The following is a 22,454-nucleotide window of genomic DNA, read 5'->3' as shown; positions in this document are numbered from 1 at the left end:
GCCGGCCATTTCTTTTCTTCCTTTTTTTTCTTTTTTTTACGTGAAAGCGATCGTTTCTCAGTTTTCTTTATTTTCCGTAGCACTTCGTGGTGTAGTTAATATTACATTTTTGTTAGCTGTGTTTAATTTTTGTTTTTTGAACTTTCTATCCTATTGTTACTTGCTTCCTTTTTTAGTGTATCTTGTTAGCTTCTTCGGTTAATTCGCACATTTCTGTCCTAATCAATGTTTCGCTTTGTTGAGGCTTCATTGTAATTCAATCCCTATGTATGTATTTACTCTAATGCCGCCCTTACGCAATGCCTGACTATGGCTAAGTAAGGTACGGAAAAGTAAGTAAATAAACAAATAAATAAGAACTACGGAACTTTTTGAGGAGTTTGGCGCGTGTGTAACGTGCGAGTATCTTGTCTTCAGGGCTCGTGACAGCTCGTACTTTGATACGTTGCGTTAGACAGCCCCGTCTCAGGCCCACATTCATCAGGCCCACATTCCGCAGTATTTTCGTCAAACCAGGTAACGCTATGCAGAATTTTGATATGTTGCACCGCCTTCATCACCGATCAAGGCTGAAGCCGTCTTAACATCCCATTTTTGTTTTAGTATAGACTAGATGACTTACTCATAAGTACTTACGGTTTTATAACACTTAGTCGCAGATCACAACTCAGTCTATGGGTCTCTTGCTTACGCCTTTTAAATAATTCTCCAAAAGCGAACAATCAGCCTGTAGCGTAAGTTGAACTCGAACGGCCACTGAAGTGATCATGCCATGTCAGTGATACTGCCATAGTTAGAGTAATCATCATTTTTTTGTGGTCGTCGCAAACACCGGCGCTCGCGTCACGCACAACTGTTTAATTCATACAACACACTAGACTACATGGTAACCCTTTGAGGAACCCCATTATGTGCAAGATGGTCAGCTTTCCGAAGGGTGTTTCGCATAACATTGATTCGAACAGCGCATGTTGTCTCAACAGTGGTTTATTATTTCAGTCATAAAAACTTATAGTTTAGTCTTGATATATTTGACCTTGCAAGACTGTACCGCATATATTTGCGGCCTCCACAAATAAAATGTATAACATGTAAACTAGAAAAGTATTACACCCAATATCACCAGATAATGTTGGTATGTATATACTTCATTAAAGATTTTTTTTTAGTTGCAAGGATGTCTTGTTACTTCAAAATATTTACGCATGATCTTCAAATGCGTGTGATCTTGTCTTTTGAAAGCAGGTGATAATGCGGCGACTACAGATACTCTATGCACATTGCCTCTAATTGCCCGATCTGCGAAGACTGCCGGATATTCAGTAAGTTCCTAAACCATACCACTAAAATTTAGCTGCTGTTATGGATCTCTGTTAAAAGCCATGCTGTGTGAAATGCTATTTTTTTTTAAATAATAAGGAACACCAAGTGCGAACAACGTTAAAGGGGCTCTCAGGTGCTCCTTTATCGGTTATTTTCTCCGCGTCATGTTTCTGTCAACATTCTTCCTGGCATCAGTCTCGTGAAGAGCATATTTCACTATTTCACCACATTTAAATAAGTTAGGCTTCTAGGGCTGGATACGAGACTGTCATTATATATAAAACGATTAGTTTACTGTACCACAAGTTGCTTTCTTTTTCTTTAAATATTAAGAAAAAGAATGCAACAAGCAAGATTGATATTTAGTATTTGGCTTGGAGGGTAGACATTAAAGTTTTCTTTCTAAAAGTAGTAATGCAAAAAACTATACGAAATTTTTATAGGGGCCGATGTCCTTAATATTCTTCAATTAAAAATATAATTTCTCACTCAATGACACTTTTGTACTAGTCTTGGGTACATGCAAAGGAAGCCCAGATGGTTAAACTTGTTATCTTCTTTTGAGTACAGCATCTGGCATAATCCGTTGTTGCAATTTCGGGACATTATCCACTTCAGTCATGAATTACGAACGACTGCGGATGAATGCGTGAAATTCACATAACTTCATGCCAAGGTGCTGGAGACTCCACAGTAAGCAAGTCAATGAGGGACAGTGGCTCTGTGCATTTTATATAGTTATGCATAATCTATGCACAGTAAATAAATGTTCATTTATTGTAAAGTCGTTCATGCTACGCTTTTCATATTCGCTAATATTGAATATTGAATACTAAATATTCAATCACTCACTGGAATTAGATGCACACGTTCATTATTGGGTGCAAGCATTTAAACAAGGAAAAATTATCTTGCTGAACTACTACCTAAAAACCCCACGGCATACATCCCTTCGGAAACGGCAATGTCGTCACCGAGCGGTCGCTTCATGGGATACATTCCATTAAGAAGAGAAATGTGTGTTCAAGGAAAACAGATTGTTCAGTTTACTCAAATGTTAATGTTCCTTTTCTGTTTCTTGCAACCACTCCACAGAAATGGCATAAGTAAACAATAAATAATCTTTGATAGAATATACAAAAATCGGAACTTAATATCCTCAAGATATATGCACTTCTCTACTAAAACGGAACTTTACCAAAGGAACTGGTCGCAATGGCGCAGTTATCATAGACTGCTTTCTCGGCCCTTTGGGACAAATAAATTGGTGACCTAGCGAAAAAAATCTCCACTTTCACTCGAGCACAATTAAAGCTACAACCTATTCTATCAACTTCCTGCGCGACCAATGGTATAGTACTGAAACAGGACTTTTGGTGACGTAAAAATCAATTTTCTTTTATGCTCTCATGCAGTCACTGAATTTGAGCTCGTTTGCTCCCATTCACAATTCCAGAACATGTAACAAGATTGTAATCATAAATCACGGTCGACAGGTCGGTTCATTTTTTTTGAAATTCAAGTTTATTTGAAAAAGCCATAGGCCATAGAAGTCATATATGTCTCCTTCATATATCCGCTTAGTTGGTGCTACATATATAGCGACCCCTTGGTAATGGCGAATACCCCGACAGTGGCAAAACTGCCATTCATAAATGTAACTCTTGATGTGGCGAATTTGTGTCCAGAATACTATGTAGCTGTCAAATCGCCACAATAGTGGATAGCACAGTCATCGGCGGCGAACTCTGATCGCGCGAGTCAAATGCATCTGCTATTTATAATTGTACCACCGTACATAACAGACTGTTTTCTGGTGCATGCGCCCATTCAGAAATCTGCAGAACCATTCCGATTATGAATGCACGCGTATTAAACAACACTCTTTTTGTACATAATTCAAGGCAAAACTAAGTAATCCTCCAACATGAAATCTGCGTGCTGCGTCTAGTTCCCGCGAAAAGTTACGCGAAAAGTTCTCCCTGTCTAGAAGCAATACGCAAACGCGTACGTATGATAACAGATTTGGAGCTGTGTGAGTTTACTGAGAAGAGCTTTACTTAGGCAGCACTTACGCCAAGCTTTCCTAATATTTTGCAATGCCAAGATAACTCTATACAATCATTTCTTTATGGAGAAATCTCTCAATGTCTCTTTAAGTCAGCTATAAATGTTATTTTAGTTATTTCGATGCCTGAAGGCGTTCTATTTTTGTAGGGGCCTTGTAACGTAAAACAATTCCAATATGTCCTTATTCCAATGTCCTGACGTCAAATTTGCCTAACCCCCGACGCAAGCACCAGGCGGTGACCCGCAGGGTTGTATCAACAGACCAACCAAACGCTCTCCCCGTTTATAGGCGGTTACTTTTGTTTGCTTTAAAAACGAATAACATTGCCTACAGTGGGCGGCTTGTCTTATCTAATCAGCTGTCATGGGGCGAGGAGCACGCTCAAGTGGAGAGGGATTCGATAGGGCCGAGCCAGCGCACGAAAATCGAAAAGCAGATGAAAAGGGTGGTGCTGGAGTCTGCGATTGGTCCGCTTGCCCTTATGTAGCTTGAGGCAGCTGGTCGGATATGGGGCGACATGCAACGGACGCTTAAGAATGCCACTAAAACAAATCCTCAGCAATGAAGAGTTGGCAGGGCGAGGTCGTAAATGGGCCGAAAGCGCTAGAAAACGTTACACAACGACGCAGAAAGCTTTATTGTACGCAAATAAACCCACGCTTTCCGACATGTGCGAGTACTTAGTGCCTGAGCGATCGGCGGCAGCCATATTTTATTCCTCTCGGAACGGGGAGACTGCGGATTCAGAAAAAAAAAAAAGTTTTGTTCGGCATAATAATGCATCTTTAATGCGTACACGTCTATTTGACGCAGTGAGTTTTCACGGTTTTGTGACGTCGCGTGACAGGCAGGTGAAGTGGGTGCAGCCCAGAAACATTTGACTAATAGCCGAGGACTCATGGCGAAAAGGCGTCGAATAAGAAATAACTATTTTTTTTTTCGTTAGGCCCAATGATGCATAATCAGTGTAACACGTCATATCAGATGGGGAGCCATCGCGGTGTTCGTGACATCGTGTGACATGCAGGCCAACTCGGGGCTTTTCAAAAATTTTTCGTGAATCAAAAAAATCACTGAAGCGGCACAGAAAGTGACTTGTGGCCATTAGAATTACCTCTACAACTGTCCGTAACCTCTAGGATAAATCCTCTGGGTGTCCCTAACTCGCACCGTCAGTTGAGGCTGGACATGTCACTGCTAAATGTTCTTATACTAGTATATTAAAAAATTGGAGGACGCTTAAGCTTCTCCTTTAAGAATGTAACGCGATAGCATTCAAATTTCCCTGACTGCTTCTCACGCTTGCCGGCAACTGGATCGTATGTAACCGTAATGTTTACCAGCAAAGGCTGGCCGCGAACGCTATGCTTGTCCTGTGTCGTCCTGTGGCGCTTGTCCTGTGTCATTCTCCCTCTCGTGGTCATCTTAGTTGGCGCTGTTCCTTCCTAATTAAAGTATGCACCATCTAGCCCAAATGACTTGTTTTCAGCTATGCAAGAAGGCGGGCTTTGTGGTACAAACACGGCCTCTTGCGGGGGCCACGATGCGGCGGAAGCAAGCGCCAGATATTGCAAAGAACGGGGCGCACCTCTCCGTGGCCCCCAAGACACCCAAGCACAGGCGCGCGCAAATGACGGACACCGCGGCTGGCCTGTGAATTAAAGAAATCCTTTCTATAATGTTTCTACAATTTTTCGCGTAACAGAATTAAGTTTCATCGCGCGCAAATGACGGACACCGCGGCTGGCCTGTGAATTAAAGAAATCCTTTTTATAATGTTTCTACAAGTTTTCGCGTAACAGAATTAAGTTTCATCGTAGAGACAAATTACAATCCGCAAGCTATCATGTCAGTAGGCTGTGTTATATCGGAGCTTGCGATTTTTTCATGTAGTTTAGCTTGAGAAATTCCTTTAGTTCAGGAAATTCCTTGCGTCACATGGAGGACCTGAGTATGGGTGGTTCGAAAATATTTTTGCTGAAGCGACGTCAGGAGGCAACACTGAATTTTCTGCATAGCGGGCTTCTTAACGCTATCGCGGTATTACGACAGTGTATTTGACACTAGATATGCTCTAGCCGCGGCAAATGGACATTGTGTATTCACCATGCGTGTTTAAAGAAGTCTCCTTTTTTCAAGCACGTGTCACACTTATTTAAGGCTCTGAGCAAAATTCAGTATCAAAGGGTTATCCTCCTCAGACATATAAATAAGATAGTAATTGGGGATTGATATGTGTATTATAGTACCAGATTTCGCAGTAGTTGTAGAGCAGCAAAACATAACTGTTTAATTTTCGCAGGCACTCTATGTACCAAATTGCTCAGCACAACTACCTGGAGGCACGCCTTGCATCTACCCTAATGGGACTCGCTGTCCGGTTTGTGCCCTTTTGCCACTACTGCTTAGGAAACATTTACCTTGAAAAACACATTATTACGTGACCTGCATGATCAAGGCTCTTTTTATTGCGAGGACTGGCCCCTGAAAAAAGCATATGTATCAGCTAAGTCTGCGAATAAAAAAACAGATTGCCCGATCCTCTCATCAACAGTGGCGAGCAGAAATCACTCGTCTTTCACCGAGTATTCCAGTTGAGACTACTCAAAATATATTCACACTTGCCGAACTTGTTTCCAAACCACCACTTTGCCATCGCAGCACTTAGTGGCCATTAAAATTTCTTCCAGCTTTGGTCTCGCGCCGTCCCCTAGCGTGATGCTTATCGAATGAGCGGTGTAATTGGCATAGGGTGCACCGTCTGGTTTAAGACCAATGCAGTACACGCCTTTCAGGGTACCTTGAACGAAGAACAAAAACATGGGCAGAATGTTTGCATATCATGCTGAAGGCGACCTCGTCCACATGTTTTGCTATACTTAAGACTTCTATTGAAGGTAAGCCAAGAATGGCATTAATCGCTAAAGCCCAGAATGGAAATATTTCATTTAATCAAAAAACGTTTTGACAGATTGTCAGCTGTGAACTTTCCATCCAGGGGTAGCAGTTCATAGTCTGGTTATTTCAAGCATTTGTGAGAAAGTTGCAGTTTATTTAGTAACCGAATTCAATTGAATTCTAGTATTTTGCGTGCCAAAACCACGATTTGATTATGAGGGGCGCATTAGTAGGCGACTCCGAATAAAATTTGAATAACAAAGAAAACGATACTGAAACTACGTTTACCTCTGCTAATACATTAACATATACACCCACGGTAAAAATAATAACAATTTCATGAAAAGGAGCCTGTCCAAACCTACCAGCTTAATTGCTAAGAGAATAACTCTCGCAGTTCCTTTCTAATAGTTCACACTCAGTTTGGGTTCTGTGATAACTGCAGACGCCCTGGCTTTACATTCGTATTTCTGAGGTTGTGATCCAGTGAGCCGAAGGCGTCGGAGTGTATGCGGCGTTAGAAATTCCAAGAGTGTTCCTCCGGCTCGGCTCGATAGTCGCTATAGCCCCTATCGCAAGCGAGCTAGTTATGAATGTCTTTGCTGCCCGCGGGTCTTCCGGAAGTTTATGGATTCACGTACGCCAACTAAAAAGCGTCGGTCTCAGTGCTCGGTTGTTCAACCTGCACTTGATGGCCCGAACTTAAGCGAAATTGCTGCTCTTTCCCTTCCACCAATTGACTTAGGATTGCCATGGAAAGTGCGCTTTTCAGAGTGAATATAGCATTCTTTTCAGCAGCCTCACCCCAAATGCTATCACACAATGCCAGCTGCAAACAATTGACACTTATGAGCGCTTTCGTCTCTCTTTGCGTAGTACCAGCTGTCTACCAACGTATGTAGCGCCCTTACGTAATGATCAACAGCTTCTCCTGGTTTTTGATAATGCCGATGAACGCGTACACTTTTCTAGGCCAATGTGCATGTGGCGACAAAGTATGTTTCTGTCCAGCTTCTGCAAACTTCGCAGGTGATCGGAGTTTGCTTCTAGTAAGTCGAATGTCTTAAATATTGTAGATGGGAAGGTCGCAGATGAGAAGCTATACGCTACCTTCTTGCCACGCGCATAACACGCCAATTACCGGCCACGTGCATAGCAAGCAGAAACTCTGCACATTATTAAAAGAAAGGCGCAGCGCCAGCGCGAAAATTTTGTCGTCTTCTCAAACGCAAATAGCCTCTTATTGTTCAATTGCACTTGCTCACGGAGCAATGAAAAATGGGGGTAGAAAGCTTGAGCCTCTTTACTTGAATCGTCGCTTACTTACTCGATCGTCGCTGGTGTCACTTGGCGCAGCACGTGGTAGGGGTCGGTGTAAACAAAGGACATCCTTCGAAAGTGTCACGCGACGGGAATGTGAGCTGTAGCGTACCATGCAGAAATATGCGTCACGAAACCGAATAATAAGAGACGCTGGCACATGACTTATGATGCCTTCAGTCGCGTATGGCCAAGTTTGCACGCGTGGTGGCCCAGACCAATGGCGTCACGTGCGTACTCTCTTAGTCCATATGTCTGCCAGAGGCGGAAGGTAGAAAAGTGTCGTGTTCAAGGCTGTTCAAATTCAATAGATAGAAGGTAGAACATCCGCCATATCGTTGCAATATAAATTCCACGCAATGAGAAGCGTCGGTCTTCAGCTCGAAGGGCAACTTGAAGTTTGGAAGCGTCAGAATTTGGTCAAACGATATGACGCTCACAAGGCTTTGATAAATTGAAGCCACGGCATTGCACCAGTTATGATCGTGCTTCAAAATGTACAGGTTCATCCACTCTTAGTACGAACACAGCACAGCGTGGCCGCGCTTCGCGGAGCGCTGCCACGCATCGCCATGTTTGTACTAAGAATGGATGACCCTGTACATGGCTAAATAACTGTCAAGACACTTTGCAGGAACGAACAACCAAAATTTCCACTACTTTTTTGTCGTTCCGCAAGACCATTGCCCTAAGCATGGTAGCATGTGGCAAACTTCAGTTTGGTGCGTCGTGATCACAGGAGGTCGGCTACAAGTTTGAACAAGAACTTACGACCACAGTAAAGAACTGCAGCGCGCCCATTTCGTGACCGGCGAGACCCGCTCCACCTTCTCTCGAGCATGTAGCTGCAGACAGCACTCGATTATTGCAGCTCATATTGAACGCCACAGTATGTCACGTATGGTACTGTTGACGTCTGCACGTTGCTGGACAGCGCCTTCATCGTGTCGTCTTGGTGACCATGAGGGTTGCGAAGAAGTCTTGCAGCTTTGGTTGCAAAGTATCCTAACTGAGGAGCTTTTCTTTCTGTTTCTGAAACAACACCCTAGGCGATACACCGAAGTAGAAGAATAAGCTTGCAAGAGTGACGATAGGCTTCCACAGTTCAGTGATGTTGATGCGTTCCTACAGGTTGATCCAGTGGTTGACGTCTTTCACCTCCATCGCTGAAGAAGACACCATGGGGAGCGGGAGAGGAGAGAGCGATGCTGGTCCTGGCAGTGGAAGCAGATGTTGGAGCCAGTGTGGGAGACATGCTTTCCCCTGTATTCATGATGGAAGCTAGAGGTGGCACCCGCAGCGAAGCTGCGTGTTATGAACTAAGAACGCTCGCATCGACTAAACATTTTACGCGGAAAGGCACAGAGAAGAAGCTACATACTATTACAGCTACCAGCCAACAAAGGCTTTAATTAAAGGCAAGAGCACTTGCAGAGCACTTGCGCAAGGGTGTTCGCCATCTCAGAAACCAGTAGTTTCATTGTCTTCAGTGTAACTGCGAGTAGTAATCTGTTGCGTACCAATCATCCCATTGTATATAGGAGCGTACGGACCTGACTTTCAGCGATTTGCTCATTAGGACCGGAGGACAATCGAAATTTATCCAAGTTTTCCACTTGTACAGGCCACTCAAGCGTCTTGTTGAAGGTGAAGATTGTTGCAGGCTGCAGCAGAAAAAGCTCGGAGCTTTTTCTGCTGCAGCCTGCAGCACGGAGCTTCATGAGCAATCAGTAAAAAATAAGGGAAGTAATATTGAACGCAGAGTGAGGAGTAATTTTTAATATCAATTCTTTAAATTGGTACGTTACGAGGTTGTATATTGTGCCACACTGATAAAAAAAGAAACAGCAAGAAAGTATCACTCTCGGCTGTTTGCGGACCCACCGGTCAGTGGCGGCACAGTTGTCTGACGGAACGCGTCGTTTTTACTGGTACTGGTCAAGTCTTGTTCTTTTGTCTTGGCTGGCGATCATCATTCTCGTTATTTAGGTGGCAATAAATTACTTTACTTGCACTTAAGTTGATTTTAAATGCTGTTTCTAAGCACAATTTTTTGTGCACGCATTTTTGTGTTAACCAGTATATATTTGGCCTTCTGACTCCCGATCGTCATCAGCACAAATTTACAAGAACGCTTTTCTTTCTCCTGTAACAGCGCGTTGCGAAAATGACACCCTGCGTGCCGAAGTACAATTGCTCAAGTACACATTAGGTTGCCCGTGTGACAGGAATATTACAAGGTCGCTTCCCTCATCATTTCGTGTTTTCCCGAACAACACCGCATTGAATGCTCGTGCCGAAGCCCCGCCAAACGCAAACATCTTCCTTGATTTAAACTTGGCAAGTGTGCGTGCCCGTACGTACCAGCAGCGAATCAGTACGCGTACATCCCGCATCTGACGTACACACATTATCAGAGCACTCTAGTACTCACTTGTGTGCCTGTGCCCTTGTGCACCTGTGACCTGTGACACCTGTGAGTGCACCTGTGACACGCGGTGCACTCCCAAATAACGACACACAGAAACATTTCGCTCATATTTCTATTACTAATATCCTTATTATTAGAATTCTGCATTTCAAGCACGTGCTTCTCATTTAACGCTCAGTTCTATAAACTGACTAATAAACGTCCTATATGGGTGCCGCAATCTTCACTACAGTCGCCGCACTCACCAAGAGGGCCTGGAATAGCGGCCCCTTGTCACTTTCATTTAAGGCAAAAAAAAAGAAATATTTCTCTGCTACGTGGACGATTGTTCCTCCCTAGTCAAGAGATCCCAGGTGAACAACTTACTCGCGCACTTAAATTACATATTGCCTGCTATGTAGTTTACGGTGAAATGCGAAAACTGCTTTTGGTCCCCTTTTGCGATGTCCTTGTGAAAAGAGAGTGACCGAACTTATCATTTTATACAGTCAGAAAACCGACACATGGAGCACGATATCTGCACTTTATTATTGCGACAGCAATTATATAAACACTCCAGGCGCCTTTCTACCGTCTGCGTAGCTGGCATGCTTTGTATTTAAAGCAATTGCGATACCAAAGTTGCGGCGCGCCGTAGGCTGTCTATGCACTGAAAGTGTGCTTCATTGAGCCGAGCATGTTGGTTCGATCTCACGCGCGAAAGCGGTATCCATGTCGCGCATTCACAAGTTACACGACGGGGCTCTCGTGCAACAGAAGCTTGATGTTGGTGACTTGATGTAACATACTTGAAGAAAAGCAGCGCTACAAAGAGCCGGACTAAAAGAAGAACATGTTGCCTGCTGTTCACAAGTTGTGCCTCTCGTGCACACAGCCAAGGGCTCTGGGAACGCCTCAACTTTGCCTCTCTTCTTTCATTATCATATCGCCCCTCCCTTTCCCCAGGGCACTCAGTAGTGGTCCTCAAAAATGTTGCAGAAGATAGGGCCTTTTACTTCTGACAATCACTCGCTCCTTTGCGCGCGCAAGGAAGGAGGACGGAGAGGAAGTGCGCCGTCTTTCATGGCGCGCAAGGCATCTGGGTAAGATGGCCCAAACGAGAATCAGATGAAGGCTGCTGCTGTCTGCTCACTGCAGCAGTGACACCATGTCTTGGTACTACACGGTGTAGGTGCGAGTAAGATATTCGCTTGTAGACTTCGAAGAGTACGGATTGACGTCACTCACGAGCCTTTTATTATTGTCGGAACCCCGGCCTCAGGTTCGAAAGTTCCTTCTCCTGTCCAAAAAATGTTGGGAATTGTGCACATATTACTTGTGCCAAATGACTGGCCTGAGTCATGTACTTGCCAGAATAATATCCCTGTAAGAACTCGTCAACGCAATAATGTGCTTCGCCGGATGAATCGAGAACGCCAGTGCTACGACAGGAAACTGCGAGCTTTTTGACAACTATACTTATATGCGCCGGCGTCATGGTCGCGTTTAAGAGAAAAAAGATGAATGGCGGCTTTTTTAAAGTCCTGTCACACCGAAAAAGTTTCGCAAAACATCAATCCTTCATCAGGGTCATTCACTACCGCCTCTTTCCATGGACTGCGCAAAGTCTCATGCTTCATGTCATCTCACCCGTGACGAAAGAGCCGGTCACGCTCCTAAACATTTGGGGTTTTGAAATGAGGTTTGTTTGTATTTTTTATATTGTCCTACCTGGCTATTCGAGGCATTTAAGGCTTTGCGCTAAATACTGTGGGATTTGTGGGGCACGTAGTTGTCGTTAACTCTCTCGTGACACTTCAAAAGGATTATAGTTGAAGCGGCGTTGATGGTTAGAGCGTTGCACGGAATACTAGTGCTTATCCTGCTTGACATCTTCCATACACCTACCTAGAAGCACTGATAAGCTTTCAGTTGAAACGCAGACTTTGGTAACCTGTTACAGAGGGTTGTCGTGAAGTCTCATTAGAGAAATAGAATCTGTGCATCCGCCGCGAAGCCTTAGCGGCTATAGTGTTGCGCTGCTAACGAGGTTGCGATATCAAATCTGGGCGAAATGCAAAGACGCCCGCGGTCCTGTGTATTGGGGGTATGTTAAATATTTCCCAGTGATCAACATTATTCTGGAAGTTCCCGCTAATCAGGGCTTCATTATGAATTCGTGGTTTTGGCACTTGAAACCCCAGAATTCACTCAATATAATCTGTACTACAATTTTGAGAATGTTTTGTTGCCCATTGATCATTTCAGACAACGGAGCCGGGTTATTCAAATGAATCCACAGTGAAGATAGGAGTATGCACAAATGGTTTGTGTACATTGCCTTCCATTTCCGAAGGTTGCTGGAGAAGTCCCTTAAGAGAGACAGTATGTACAATTTTGAAAGCATTTCATTCAACATATGTCTGTAGATTTCGCTACAAGTGGAAAACACACACACACTCAAGTAGAAGTGAGCCTGTTGTTTGACTATCCCTTCTTCCTTATGGAAGCTAGTCGTAGAGCAAATATTTTGGCCCAGCACGTGCTTTAGTAAATTGCCTAAATTTCTTTCGCCAAACCGTTATAACAGAGCGTGTGTGATATTTTCGAAAACCATTCTTTCCTAACTTCACTTCTTCACCGAATAGCTTCGTTAGGGCGTTTCTGGTTTGTGTTATTGTTGTATTTTCATCGTATTCCCAACAACAAGCAACCAGAAATCATATTACTACATGCGATTGCTCTTGATTTTTAAATATTCTTGTAAAGTTGCACCTAGTCCGTGATCGAGTGTTGTTTTTGTCGACTTTGTACTGAGGTAGTTGTATTTGTGGTGACTGTAAGCCCTATATTACTTGCCGTCGCTGTCCTAGCTAACACCTCTGTCTATGGCAGAGCACTCTTCCGTTGTGCATTGAGTAGATGATGGTCTTGACGACAAATGCGAAGTGGAAGCTGATTGTTCAAGGTTTCGCCTCTTTAAACATCTTTCATTAGATCTTGAGAGTCACCGCAGTAGCTCTATGGCAATGTAGAATTTTGGAGCAGAAGCTTGTGGGTTCAATACCCGATTGCGGCGACCGCAATCTGATGTCGCCAATATGCAAAAAGGCTCATTGACCGTGCGCTGAGAGTAGGTTAAATAACCACAAGTAGTTCAAGTTCATTAGGAGCCCTGTATAACGGCGTTTGTCAAATCCACTGTACAGTTCCGGCACGTTGAACTCCAATTTTAGTTCGGGGTTGTGAAAAAGTAGTAATTAAAGGACTGTATACTGCACATCTCTGTGCATATGTCTATGTATACCGGGCGATCTTTCGCAATGAACATACTGAGAATAGCAGCGGTGACGCAGTGACTCTGTGAATGAAGTTGCCGCCCATGGGAACTGTGCACCCACCAATGGAGGCCTGTTATTCTTTGCTTGCTAGTTTCTGGATAATTTGTGTTCTACATTTTTACATGAGTGTTGATGCTGCTGTGGTCAGGACGCTCTCCCAAACCTGCGTGTCTAAACGAAGTTCCCCAAGCCTCACCATGATTTCGTGCTCACGCAGCATTTGTGGTATTTCTACCTTACAAGAACAGCACTTCTTTATATAAAACAAGCATAAGCATTGCTGAAAGTGCAAAGAAAAAAAGAAAGGAGGGTTGGTGGTACGTAATAATATGGTTTAACCGTAATGGAGGACACGGAATCATGAAACTGCATTAGAAACCTAGAGGGTTACGAAAACCGCTGTAACGTGAAGCAGGCACGCCGAATCAGCGTATTGTTACGAGTACCAAGAGATCTCGTTTGCACGACGCGAGACAGAAGCTACTGACAGAGAGTTTCAACATGTCCGGTGTTTCCGCAAACGCGGGTGGTTCTGGCGGATTGCCGGGTGAGCGGCCGCGTAAACGTAGGCGGCTGGAGTGGTGACGCCACATGCATAATTCGGCAATCGGCCGCAACCACCCGAGTTAACGAATACCAGACACGCTAAACTTTTGTAGTAAATCCAATCCCGTAGAGGCCTAGCAGGCATGTTTCACACAGGCGTCTCATCTAGGCTTTCTGATAAACTTTTCATCAACATCATCATCCGCCTGTTCTATGTCGACTGCAGTACGAAGGCCTCTCCCTGCGATATTCAAATACCCCTGTCTTGTGCCAACCCATTCGAACTAAAGCACGCGAATTTCCCATTTTCATAGCTTGACCTAGCCAGCTGTTGTCCTCTATTGCATTTCCCTTCTCTCGGCACCAATTCTGTAAGTCTAATGGTCCAACGGTTATCTAACCTGCGCATTGCATGACCTGTCCAGCTCCATTCTTTTCTCTTGACGTCAATTAGAATATCGTCTATACCCTTTTGCTCTCTTATCCAAACTGCTCGCTTTCTGTAGCTTAACGTTATGCCTAGCAATCTTCGTTCCATGGCTGTTTGCGCAGTCATTAACTTGTTCTCAAGCTTCTTTGTCAGGCTCCAAATCTCTGCCCCATATGTCAGCACTGGTAAAATGCACTGATTGTGCATCTTCCATTTAAATGATAATGGTAAGCTTCCAGTGAGAAGCTGGCAATGTCTGCCGTATGCTATCCACCCCATTTTTATTCTTCTATGAATTTTCTTATGCTGATCAGGGTTCCCTGTGATTAACTGGTCTCGGTAAACCTTCTCCTTCACAGACTCTAGAGGCCAACTGGCGCTCCTGAACTCTTGTTTCTTAGCCTGGCTATTTATCACTGCCTTTGTCTTCTGCATATTTATCTTCAATCCGACTCTTACACCCTATCTGTGAAGGTGCTCAATGATTTGTTGTAACTCGTCTGCATTGTTGCCAAATAGAACAATGCCTTCGGCAAACAGAAGGTTGCTGAGGTATTCGCCATCGATCTTTACTCTTAGGCCTCCCAAGTTTATTATCTTGAGCACTTCCAAGCGCGCTGTGAATATCATTGGAGACATTGTCTTCTTGTCTGACCCCTTTCCTTATAGATATCTTCCTGCTTTTCTTGTGTAGAATTAAGGTAGCTCTGGAACTTCTGTAGATATTTTCCAAGGTATTTACGTAAGCGGTCTGCACTCCTTGATCACGTAAAGCCTCTATTCCTGCTTGTATGTCTACTGAATCAAATGCCTTCTGGTTATCTATAAAAGCCATATAGAGAGGCTTACTATACTCCGCGAATTTCTCGATAACCTGAATAATGACAAGGATGCGATGCATTGTAGAGTATGCCTTCTTGAAGCCAGCCTGTTACCTTGGTTGACTGGAGTCCAGTGTTGCCATTATTATATTGGAGAATATTTTGCTAAATACTGGGAGTGAGATGATGGGCCAATAATTTTTCGTTTCTTTAACGTCTCCCTTTTTGTGCGTTAGTATAATGTTTGCATTCTTCCAGTTTCCTAGGACTCTAGCAGCCGATATACAGTTCTTATAAAGAGCCGCCACTTTTACAAGCATTATGTCTCCTCCATCTTAGATTAAATCAACTGTTATTCCATCTTCGCCTACCGCTCTTACTCGTTTCATATCTTGCAAGGCCCTTCTGACCTCATCGCTAGTTATAGGAGGAGTTTTTGTATCCTGTTCATTGCTGTTTCTAATTGAGGTATCCTGACTCCTCTGGATAGTGTACAGGTCAGTACAGAGTTCTTCCGCTGCTTTTACTACATCTTCGAGATTGATGATGCTATTACCATCCTATCTTTTAGTACATACATCTTGGTTTGTCCTATGCCATGTTTTTTGTCAATGATTTCAAGCTACATCCATTATTTATGGCTTCTTCAGTCTTTCTCACGTTATAGTTGCGAATATAACTATCAGTTATTTTCGCCTTGTTGATCAGTTTTGACAGTTTCACGAATTCTATCTTATCTCTTCCGTTGGACACTTTAATTCTTGGTCGTTTTTTTATTAGGTCCTTTGTTACTTGGGAGAGCTTGCCTACTGGTTATCTTGTGGCCTTACCTCCCACTTCAGTTGCTGCCTCTGAAGCCGACCTAGTTACGGTTTCATTCATTAGCTCTATGTCATCGTCATCTGTCTGTTCTAACGCCACATATTTGTTTGCAAGTACCAGCCTGAATTTTCGTGCTTTTACCCTTACTGCCTCAAGGTTGACCTGTTTCTTCTTTACCCAATTTTGCTCTTTATTTCTTCAAATTGAGATGAATCCGAGCCCTCGCTAACCTATGATCACTGCAATTTACCCTACCTATCACTTCTACATCCGGCACTATGCTCGGATCAGCAGAAAGTATGAAGTCAATTTCATTTCTAGTTTCACCATTAGGGCGTTTCTAGGTCCGCTTTCTGTTGCTACGCTTCTTTAAAAACCTTTGCATTGAAGTCGCCCATTGGTACGGTGTACAGAGTTTGCACTTTTCTCATCTCTAATTTCTGGAAACAAATTGATCTAGTTCCTCATTATCGTGAGTGCATGTTGTAGCGTAGGCTTGTACTATCTTTAATCTATACCTTTTATTAAGGTTGATTACAACTACAGCTACCCTCTGATGCGTCAATGTTGCCCTTTATGTCCTTATGAATTAGGAATCTGACCCCGTATTGTTTCTTATCTAGGAGAACACAATAGCAGAGGACATATTCGTTATTCAATAATGTATAAGCCTCACCAGTTCTTCTAATCTCACTAAGGCCGATGATATCCCAAACAATGTCTGATAATTCCTCAAAGATTCCTGCTACTCTAGCCTCACTGGAGAGCGTTCGGATGTTAAACGTTGCAAGGGTCAGTTTCCATTGCCGGCCTGTCCAGACCCAGAGATTCTGAGCACCCTCTGCTGCGTTACAGGTCTGACCGCCGCCTCGGTCAGGTGCTCCGCGGCTGCTGGGGACTGAGGGCCATTGGGCAATTGAGTGAGCCATGTGAATTCCTGTTCGGGTAAGGGAGTGTCTTGTTGAAGTTGAGTGGGCCTTCCTGATTTGTTTGTAGCTGGATTAGTATCGCTCACTCGTTCTCGACATATTTTGCCGGTTACAGGAGTCACTCCAAACATGCAGATGCTGCGCACTGGAGGAGGTGAATTTCAAGCTTACCGTCGTAGTAAAAAACAAAAAAGCTCTTATAGCGGGATTCGAACTTCCGACTATGGCATCCGAGCATTCAACATAGCTCAGTCAGATAATTCCACATGTGGCAAGGCTACCTTATCGCCGAAAACTACAGCCCCGAGGGCTCTACGTGCCTACATATCTCCTTGATTTGTCCGCGATAGACGCCTTTAACTGATCGCGATGGATAACTCAATATAGAACGATTTCTAAACGGTTCTGGCCTCGTAGTTCCGGAATCACATGTGCGTAGCAGGCCGAGAACCCGGCCTTTGACAGCCCTTAGAACGTGCAGAGCTAGGATAATGGTGGAAAACTGGTCGTTTCTCTCACAGGAAAGGGGACTAGACACGGGAAACTTCCATCTTGTGCTCCTTTGAAGGCCGAGCCGAGGAAAATGGATAAGCAGCTCAGTAGTATGCACATTTCAACGTTTAGCTGTGTCTAATAAGACACTCCTTGTATTTCAAATGCTTGATGTTGCCGTTAAAACGTTTACTGTTCTAATTGGAAACTACAAACTAAGGTATACGGGGAGACAAAAGAACTTTGAAAAAACACCCCGTTATGGGTGCCGGAACGGGAAGCCATTCTAAGGTGTGGAGCGTCATTATTTATGCAACCATGCCAATGTTGCCGTGTCGAGCGTCAATGACACGAAAAGATAAGAAGTGCTTTCTCGATGGCCAAATAATAAATATTCATGGGGGAAATAACCTTCAATTTCCTACACATTCCCTCCTCAAAGACTCTGAAGAAATGTTTAATAGACTGAATATCGTAGGAGCGGAATATTACTGCTCGCATTGTCGACATCCACGGACAGTTGTTAAGCCATGTACTTTTGCTCAAACTGCGGCGTCGTCTGGCCACTAGGGCTGTACACGCTGCTACCGATCAAGGTCCCATAACAAATACGGTTCTCCTACATCGCGTACTACTGGCACTGCTGCCTACTAATATTCCTTAAGATATGGTTCTCCTGTATGAGGGTGTGCTGAAGCTGCTGCATATCAATATAATGTAAGTAATTTCGTTTTCCAATACGGTTTACAAGAGCTGATGTTTTACATCCTTTGTCTTCGTCATGACATTGGCTGCATCGTCCCCTACACACACAATCAAACCATGCGTGGGAGCCTAGAAATGGCAGAAACCTTTGTTCATTTTTTCCTTGTCAAAAGAAAGTAGACACACCGCATAAATATATTAAATCTTACTAAAAATTCAAAAAGCGCGCGCATTTTCATTCATACCTACCAAAAGTACAGGCTTTCTTTAGGTTTTATCCGGACTTCTATGCCTAAAACAACAAAGAAATTATCGACAATAAGAAGATCTGTGTTCCTAATGTAACTGAGGTCATCCCTGATTCTCACTGATGAAAGCTTTCGCATACTTCGTACAAAGTTGGAGCATAGAGTGCTTCAGAAGCTATTGATTCGCGCTGTACCACGTCGTAAAGCTTTGTGGTTTTATACATTTTAAAATTGAAATCGTTTCCTTCAGTGTATAAGGTACGGAATAAAAGAGTGACAAAAGACTTGCGCTATCTTTCAGAATGATATCCTGCTTTCCAGCGAAGTCGCTTCAAGTAGTTAAGTACATGAAGAGCCTAATGAGCCTTGCTGCAAGCATATGATCGCCCGTTTAAAAGCTTGGCTGCATATAACGTTCTGTAGCACCTGCTCAATAATTCATTCGCACAAGCTCTATTTGCTCGAGTGTTATCTAACTTCTGGTGCTAAATTTTTTGAGAGATTTTCCACAATTTCGCAAAACTTGATTCTGCTGTCGCTTAGATTGCTGCCTTGGTAGCAGTCTAAATATTGTGCCATGCTTCAAATACCATGCTTCAAAGCCTCAACATAAGCAAAAAAAAGGCAAAGATCCTATTAAACAGCTACACTTTAAATGGTGCGTAAACCACCCATAATGACCCCTTATTTCAATAAACTATATTAGGAAATTTTTAAGATACTGAAAACATGCATTGTGGACTTTTTGTAAAGGAATGAAATTGTGGAAGGACAAGGATTGACTAATTATTTGCAATGCACCTATTTAGGCTAGACGAACTAAATTTTCTGACACTTTTCAATCTAGGTGACTCCTAGTTTTCCCAAGCCTAGCCTCGGTCGCACGTAAAAAACAATAGCACCAAAGTAATTGCGGGTTCCTGTCGCTGCATTGAAGCGCCAGATTACATGCAGGCATACGATTGGAAATTTCCCGGTGAATACAAAGTACAGCAGACGACCGCGCTAAACTCCTGAGATACTAAAATAAACACGCTAGAAGCAATGTTTGCGGGTACTACAGACAACATACTCGCAATTTATAATGAAAAAAAACTCAGTGGCCTTCGACTCTGTGAAGACGGATGACCAACGAAACTGTGTATCTCGGTCCCCTAATGAGGAAATGGACCTCCGCCGCGGGTCAACCCGTCATTTCACTATCTTTTGGATGAGGTCCACGTATGGGGAATGTTCAACGCTTGCTTCAACTCCGCCGTGATCTTCGGGGTTTTTTTTCACGCGCGGACACAATAGTGGGGAAAATGGCCTTGAACAGATTCACTGTAAAAAAACGACAACAAGCCTCAACATTGAGTGCTTCGGCAACCTGAAAAAGAGAATTAGCGACAGACACGGCCAAATTTCTAAAGCCATTGATGGGGTTGTAATTTGCAACAACTAGCGTATGAACATTGCAAAGGAACCGCAGGTAAGCGTACAGGGTGCTCACAAAACAACTTAGTAAAGTAATAAAGGGGGCTAGTTGGTTGATATCTATGATTATATTGCGCTTAGTGTTACACTGACGATTTAATTGAAGCACAGTATTAAACAGAATTCAGGATACAGAACAGTATTAAACAATTCGTAGTTCGCGCCCTGTACGTCCGCGTCCTGTCCTTCACTTAAATCATAAGTATAACACTAAGCACAATATAATCTTGATCACAAAAATATTATGAAATGCACTTCAAATGTCAATTCAGATGCATAGCATATGCTGCTGTATCATATAAACCACAAACCCGATGTGAAAAGTTCATTTAAATGAGCTGGAATGTCGAAGCACACGCTTGCCACTGTCATTATCCCATAGCTTCTACGCTGTCATTATGTTTTCGTGATCTGCACTCGGTCGTCCTCTTGCAGCAGCTGTAATTCCGTCGTTGTCATTATTTGATCGTGATACCGCGGTCTTACCGCCGTAATACTGCAGGTTAAATTTCATCATCATGCCTTGCTTCTCATATCACATCAGTCTCATTGCTTAGTCGTCATGCCATCGTCATCACGTCCTCGTCTTCTTTGCAGTGTCGTTGACCCTTTGACGGCAAAATTTCATCATTATTCATTTCAAGTTTATTACGTACATTAGAAATGATATATATTTGCGCATACACCGAAGGAAGTCCCAAGGTTTAATCAATGCTGGTGGGACCTCCTGTGCAAGGAAAATAAGTAAAACTGCAAAGTAAAAATACAAAGATAACAAGAGAGAGGATATATGTTACAAAAAAAATACATATGTAAGTTCCTCAATCACATTCCTTTGTAGATGGATCATTTAAAGTTTAAAAGTAGAAATTGTTTCAGGGTTTTCTTAAACGTGAGCAATAATGATATATATTTCATATGAGTGTGTAAACTACTCCAAATTGTTATTGAAAAGAAAAGCACAGTGGTGTTACAATAATTAGTACGGATACTGCGCAACATCAAGTGAAGATGGAACCAGAGAGCCACTGTTGCCCGGTTCGACAAATATATTAGCCGAGCCCGCTCAATAAGGCGCCAGCCTGATTCCACCTATATCAGTGCTCGCGCACCGTCAGCATGCTGGGCGTGTCGTCGTAGGCTTTTGTAACCGGACATTGTGGCCCGTAGTAGTGCGCTACACATACAAGGTTCACTCTAAGAACAGTTTACACCCTTTGCCGTGCCCCTTCTGCCACACAACGATAATCGTCATCTGCCTTGATGCGTTTCCTTTCTGTAACGCTGCGAGCCCGGAACTTTCCAGTAACGAACGGCACGCGCGTTATCAGCATAGAACAGTTTACACCCTTTGGAGTGCCCCGTCTAATAACGCGCGTGCCGTTCGTAACTGGAAAGTTCCGGGCTCGTAGCGATAAAGAAAGGAAACGCATCAACGCAGATGACGATTATTGTTGTGTGGCAGAAGGGGCACGTCAAAGGGTGTAAACTGTTCTTAGAGTGTTTATTGAAGCTTTAGCTTAGTCATCATCAGTCCGAGCCAACATGTCGTTGAATTCGCCTTAAGCATGCGGCTCCTTTTGGGCGGGATTTCAGCCAGGCCTCATCCACCATTTTCTCGATTAAGTTTAACAGGCAGCCACGCAGAAGCAGCGAATATTTCAAAGAAAAAGAGCAGGCACACACGTACGCTTATGCTTGTAAAAAACAATTGTGCAGAACCCGTGTCGCGATACTGTCGATGGTGATGCGTTAGCATTGAATCAATATAGCCACGCAAGCTGCTGCTATTATCGAAACGAGTTATGTATGAGGCTTGCACGGTCGCGGGACTTTTCTTTCGCGATTCCTTAATAAAACTGGGCGCCATCCAGCGCCGCCACGGCAAAGCCTGGAGTGGCATCCGAAATGCGCACTGGTGCGTTCAAACGCTGAGAAATCCGTCATGTGGCAACCCTCTCTCGCCCTTATTTAGGGACACGCTGCACTGCCGAGAAGTTCGCGCGTGGCATCCAAAACGAGAAGTGTGGCACGACTGTGCCTCCGAACGCGACAATTGTCCCCTCGCTTGACGCTCACACAGTGGCACATACTCGGGGAACGAAGTTGTTGAGACGTTCGTCGAAGAGCGGCACATACCTAGCGCATTCATAGCACAGCTACACGCGGCATGTGCGCAGTGTATTTGTGGCACAGCTTGCTCATGCGTCAGGCTGCTGTTATTGACAAGCGTATGTGACGTGGCTTTGACTCCACTCAGCACTCAGATCCACGTTAACATGAAAGGGGTTCACTGAAGGCAAGCATAGACAAGGGAGCACATGCCTACAGCTCCTAGTCTGCATCAAAATGTTGATTCACGCTGTCGTACCTACCCGGTGCTGTATCTACTATGATGCTTGTCGGCTTGAAATCAGTTAGACAAAAGCAGATATATATATATATATATATATATATATATATATATATATATATATATATATATATATATATATATATATATATATATCCTCCGGAAAATGCGTTAAGTATCCTGTGAGTACTCAGGCTCAAAAAAGGAGCACGCAGGTTCCGCGCAATGTTGGAGTCGAACTAGCGTGAAACTTGTTCGAGTTTCAGATA

At 43.5% G+C, this 22,454-nt stretch overlaps 1 protein-coding gene across 5 annotated transcripts in view; it reads left to right on the top strand.

Annotated features, from left to right (window-relative positions):
• LOC142578017 (uncharacterized) overlaps nucleotides 1–22,454 on the top strand; it is a 67,593-nt gene that overhangs the window by 24,696 nt on the left and 20,443 nt on the right. Inside the window, exons 3-5 of one of the 5 annotated variants that reach the window (XM_075687445.1) lie at nucleotides 1,246–1,322; nucleotides 5,697–5,774; nucleotides 12,291–12,407. In XM_075687445.1, coding sequence (XP_075543560.1) covers nucleotides 1,246–1,322; nucleotides 5,697–5,774; nucleotides 12,291–12,407 — 272 coding nt within the window. Of the gene's footprint in view, nucleotides 1–1,242; nucleotides 1,323–5,696; nucleotides 5,775–12,290; nucleotides 12,408–22,454 lie in introns of all 5 variants that reach the window. The other 4 variants (XM_075687444.1, XR_012827130.1, XM_075687446.1 and 1 more) reach the window with 4 other exon arrangements.

The sequence above is a fragment of the Dermacentor variabilis genome, chromosome 4 (assembly GCF_050947875.1).
Source record: "Dermacentor variabilis isolate Ectoservices chromosome 4, ASM5094787v1, whole genome shotgun sequence".
In the NCBI taxonomy this organism is placed as follows: Eukaryota; Metazoa; Arthropoda; class Arachnida; order Ixodida; family Ixodidae; genus Dermacentor; species Dermacentor variabilis.
The sequence above is the reverse complement of the archived record's forward strand: the minus strand, read 5'-3'. Positions and strand labels throughout refer to the sequence as shown.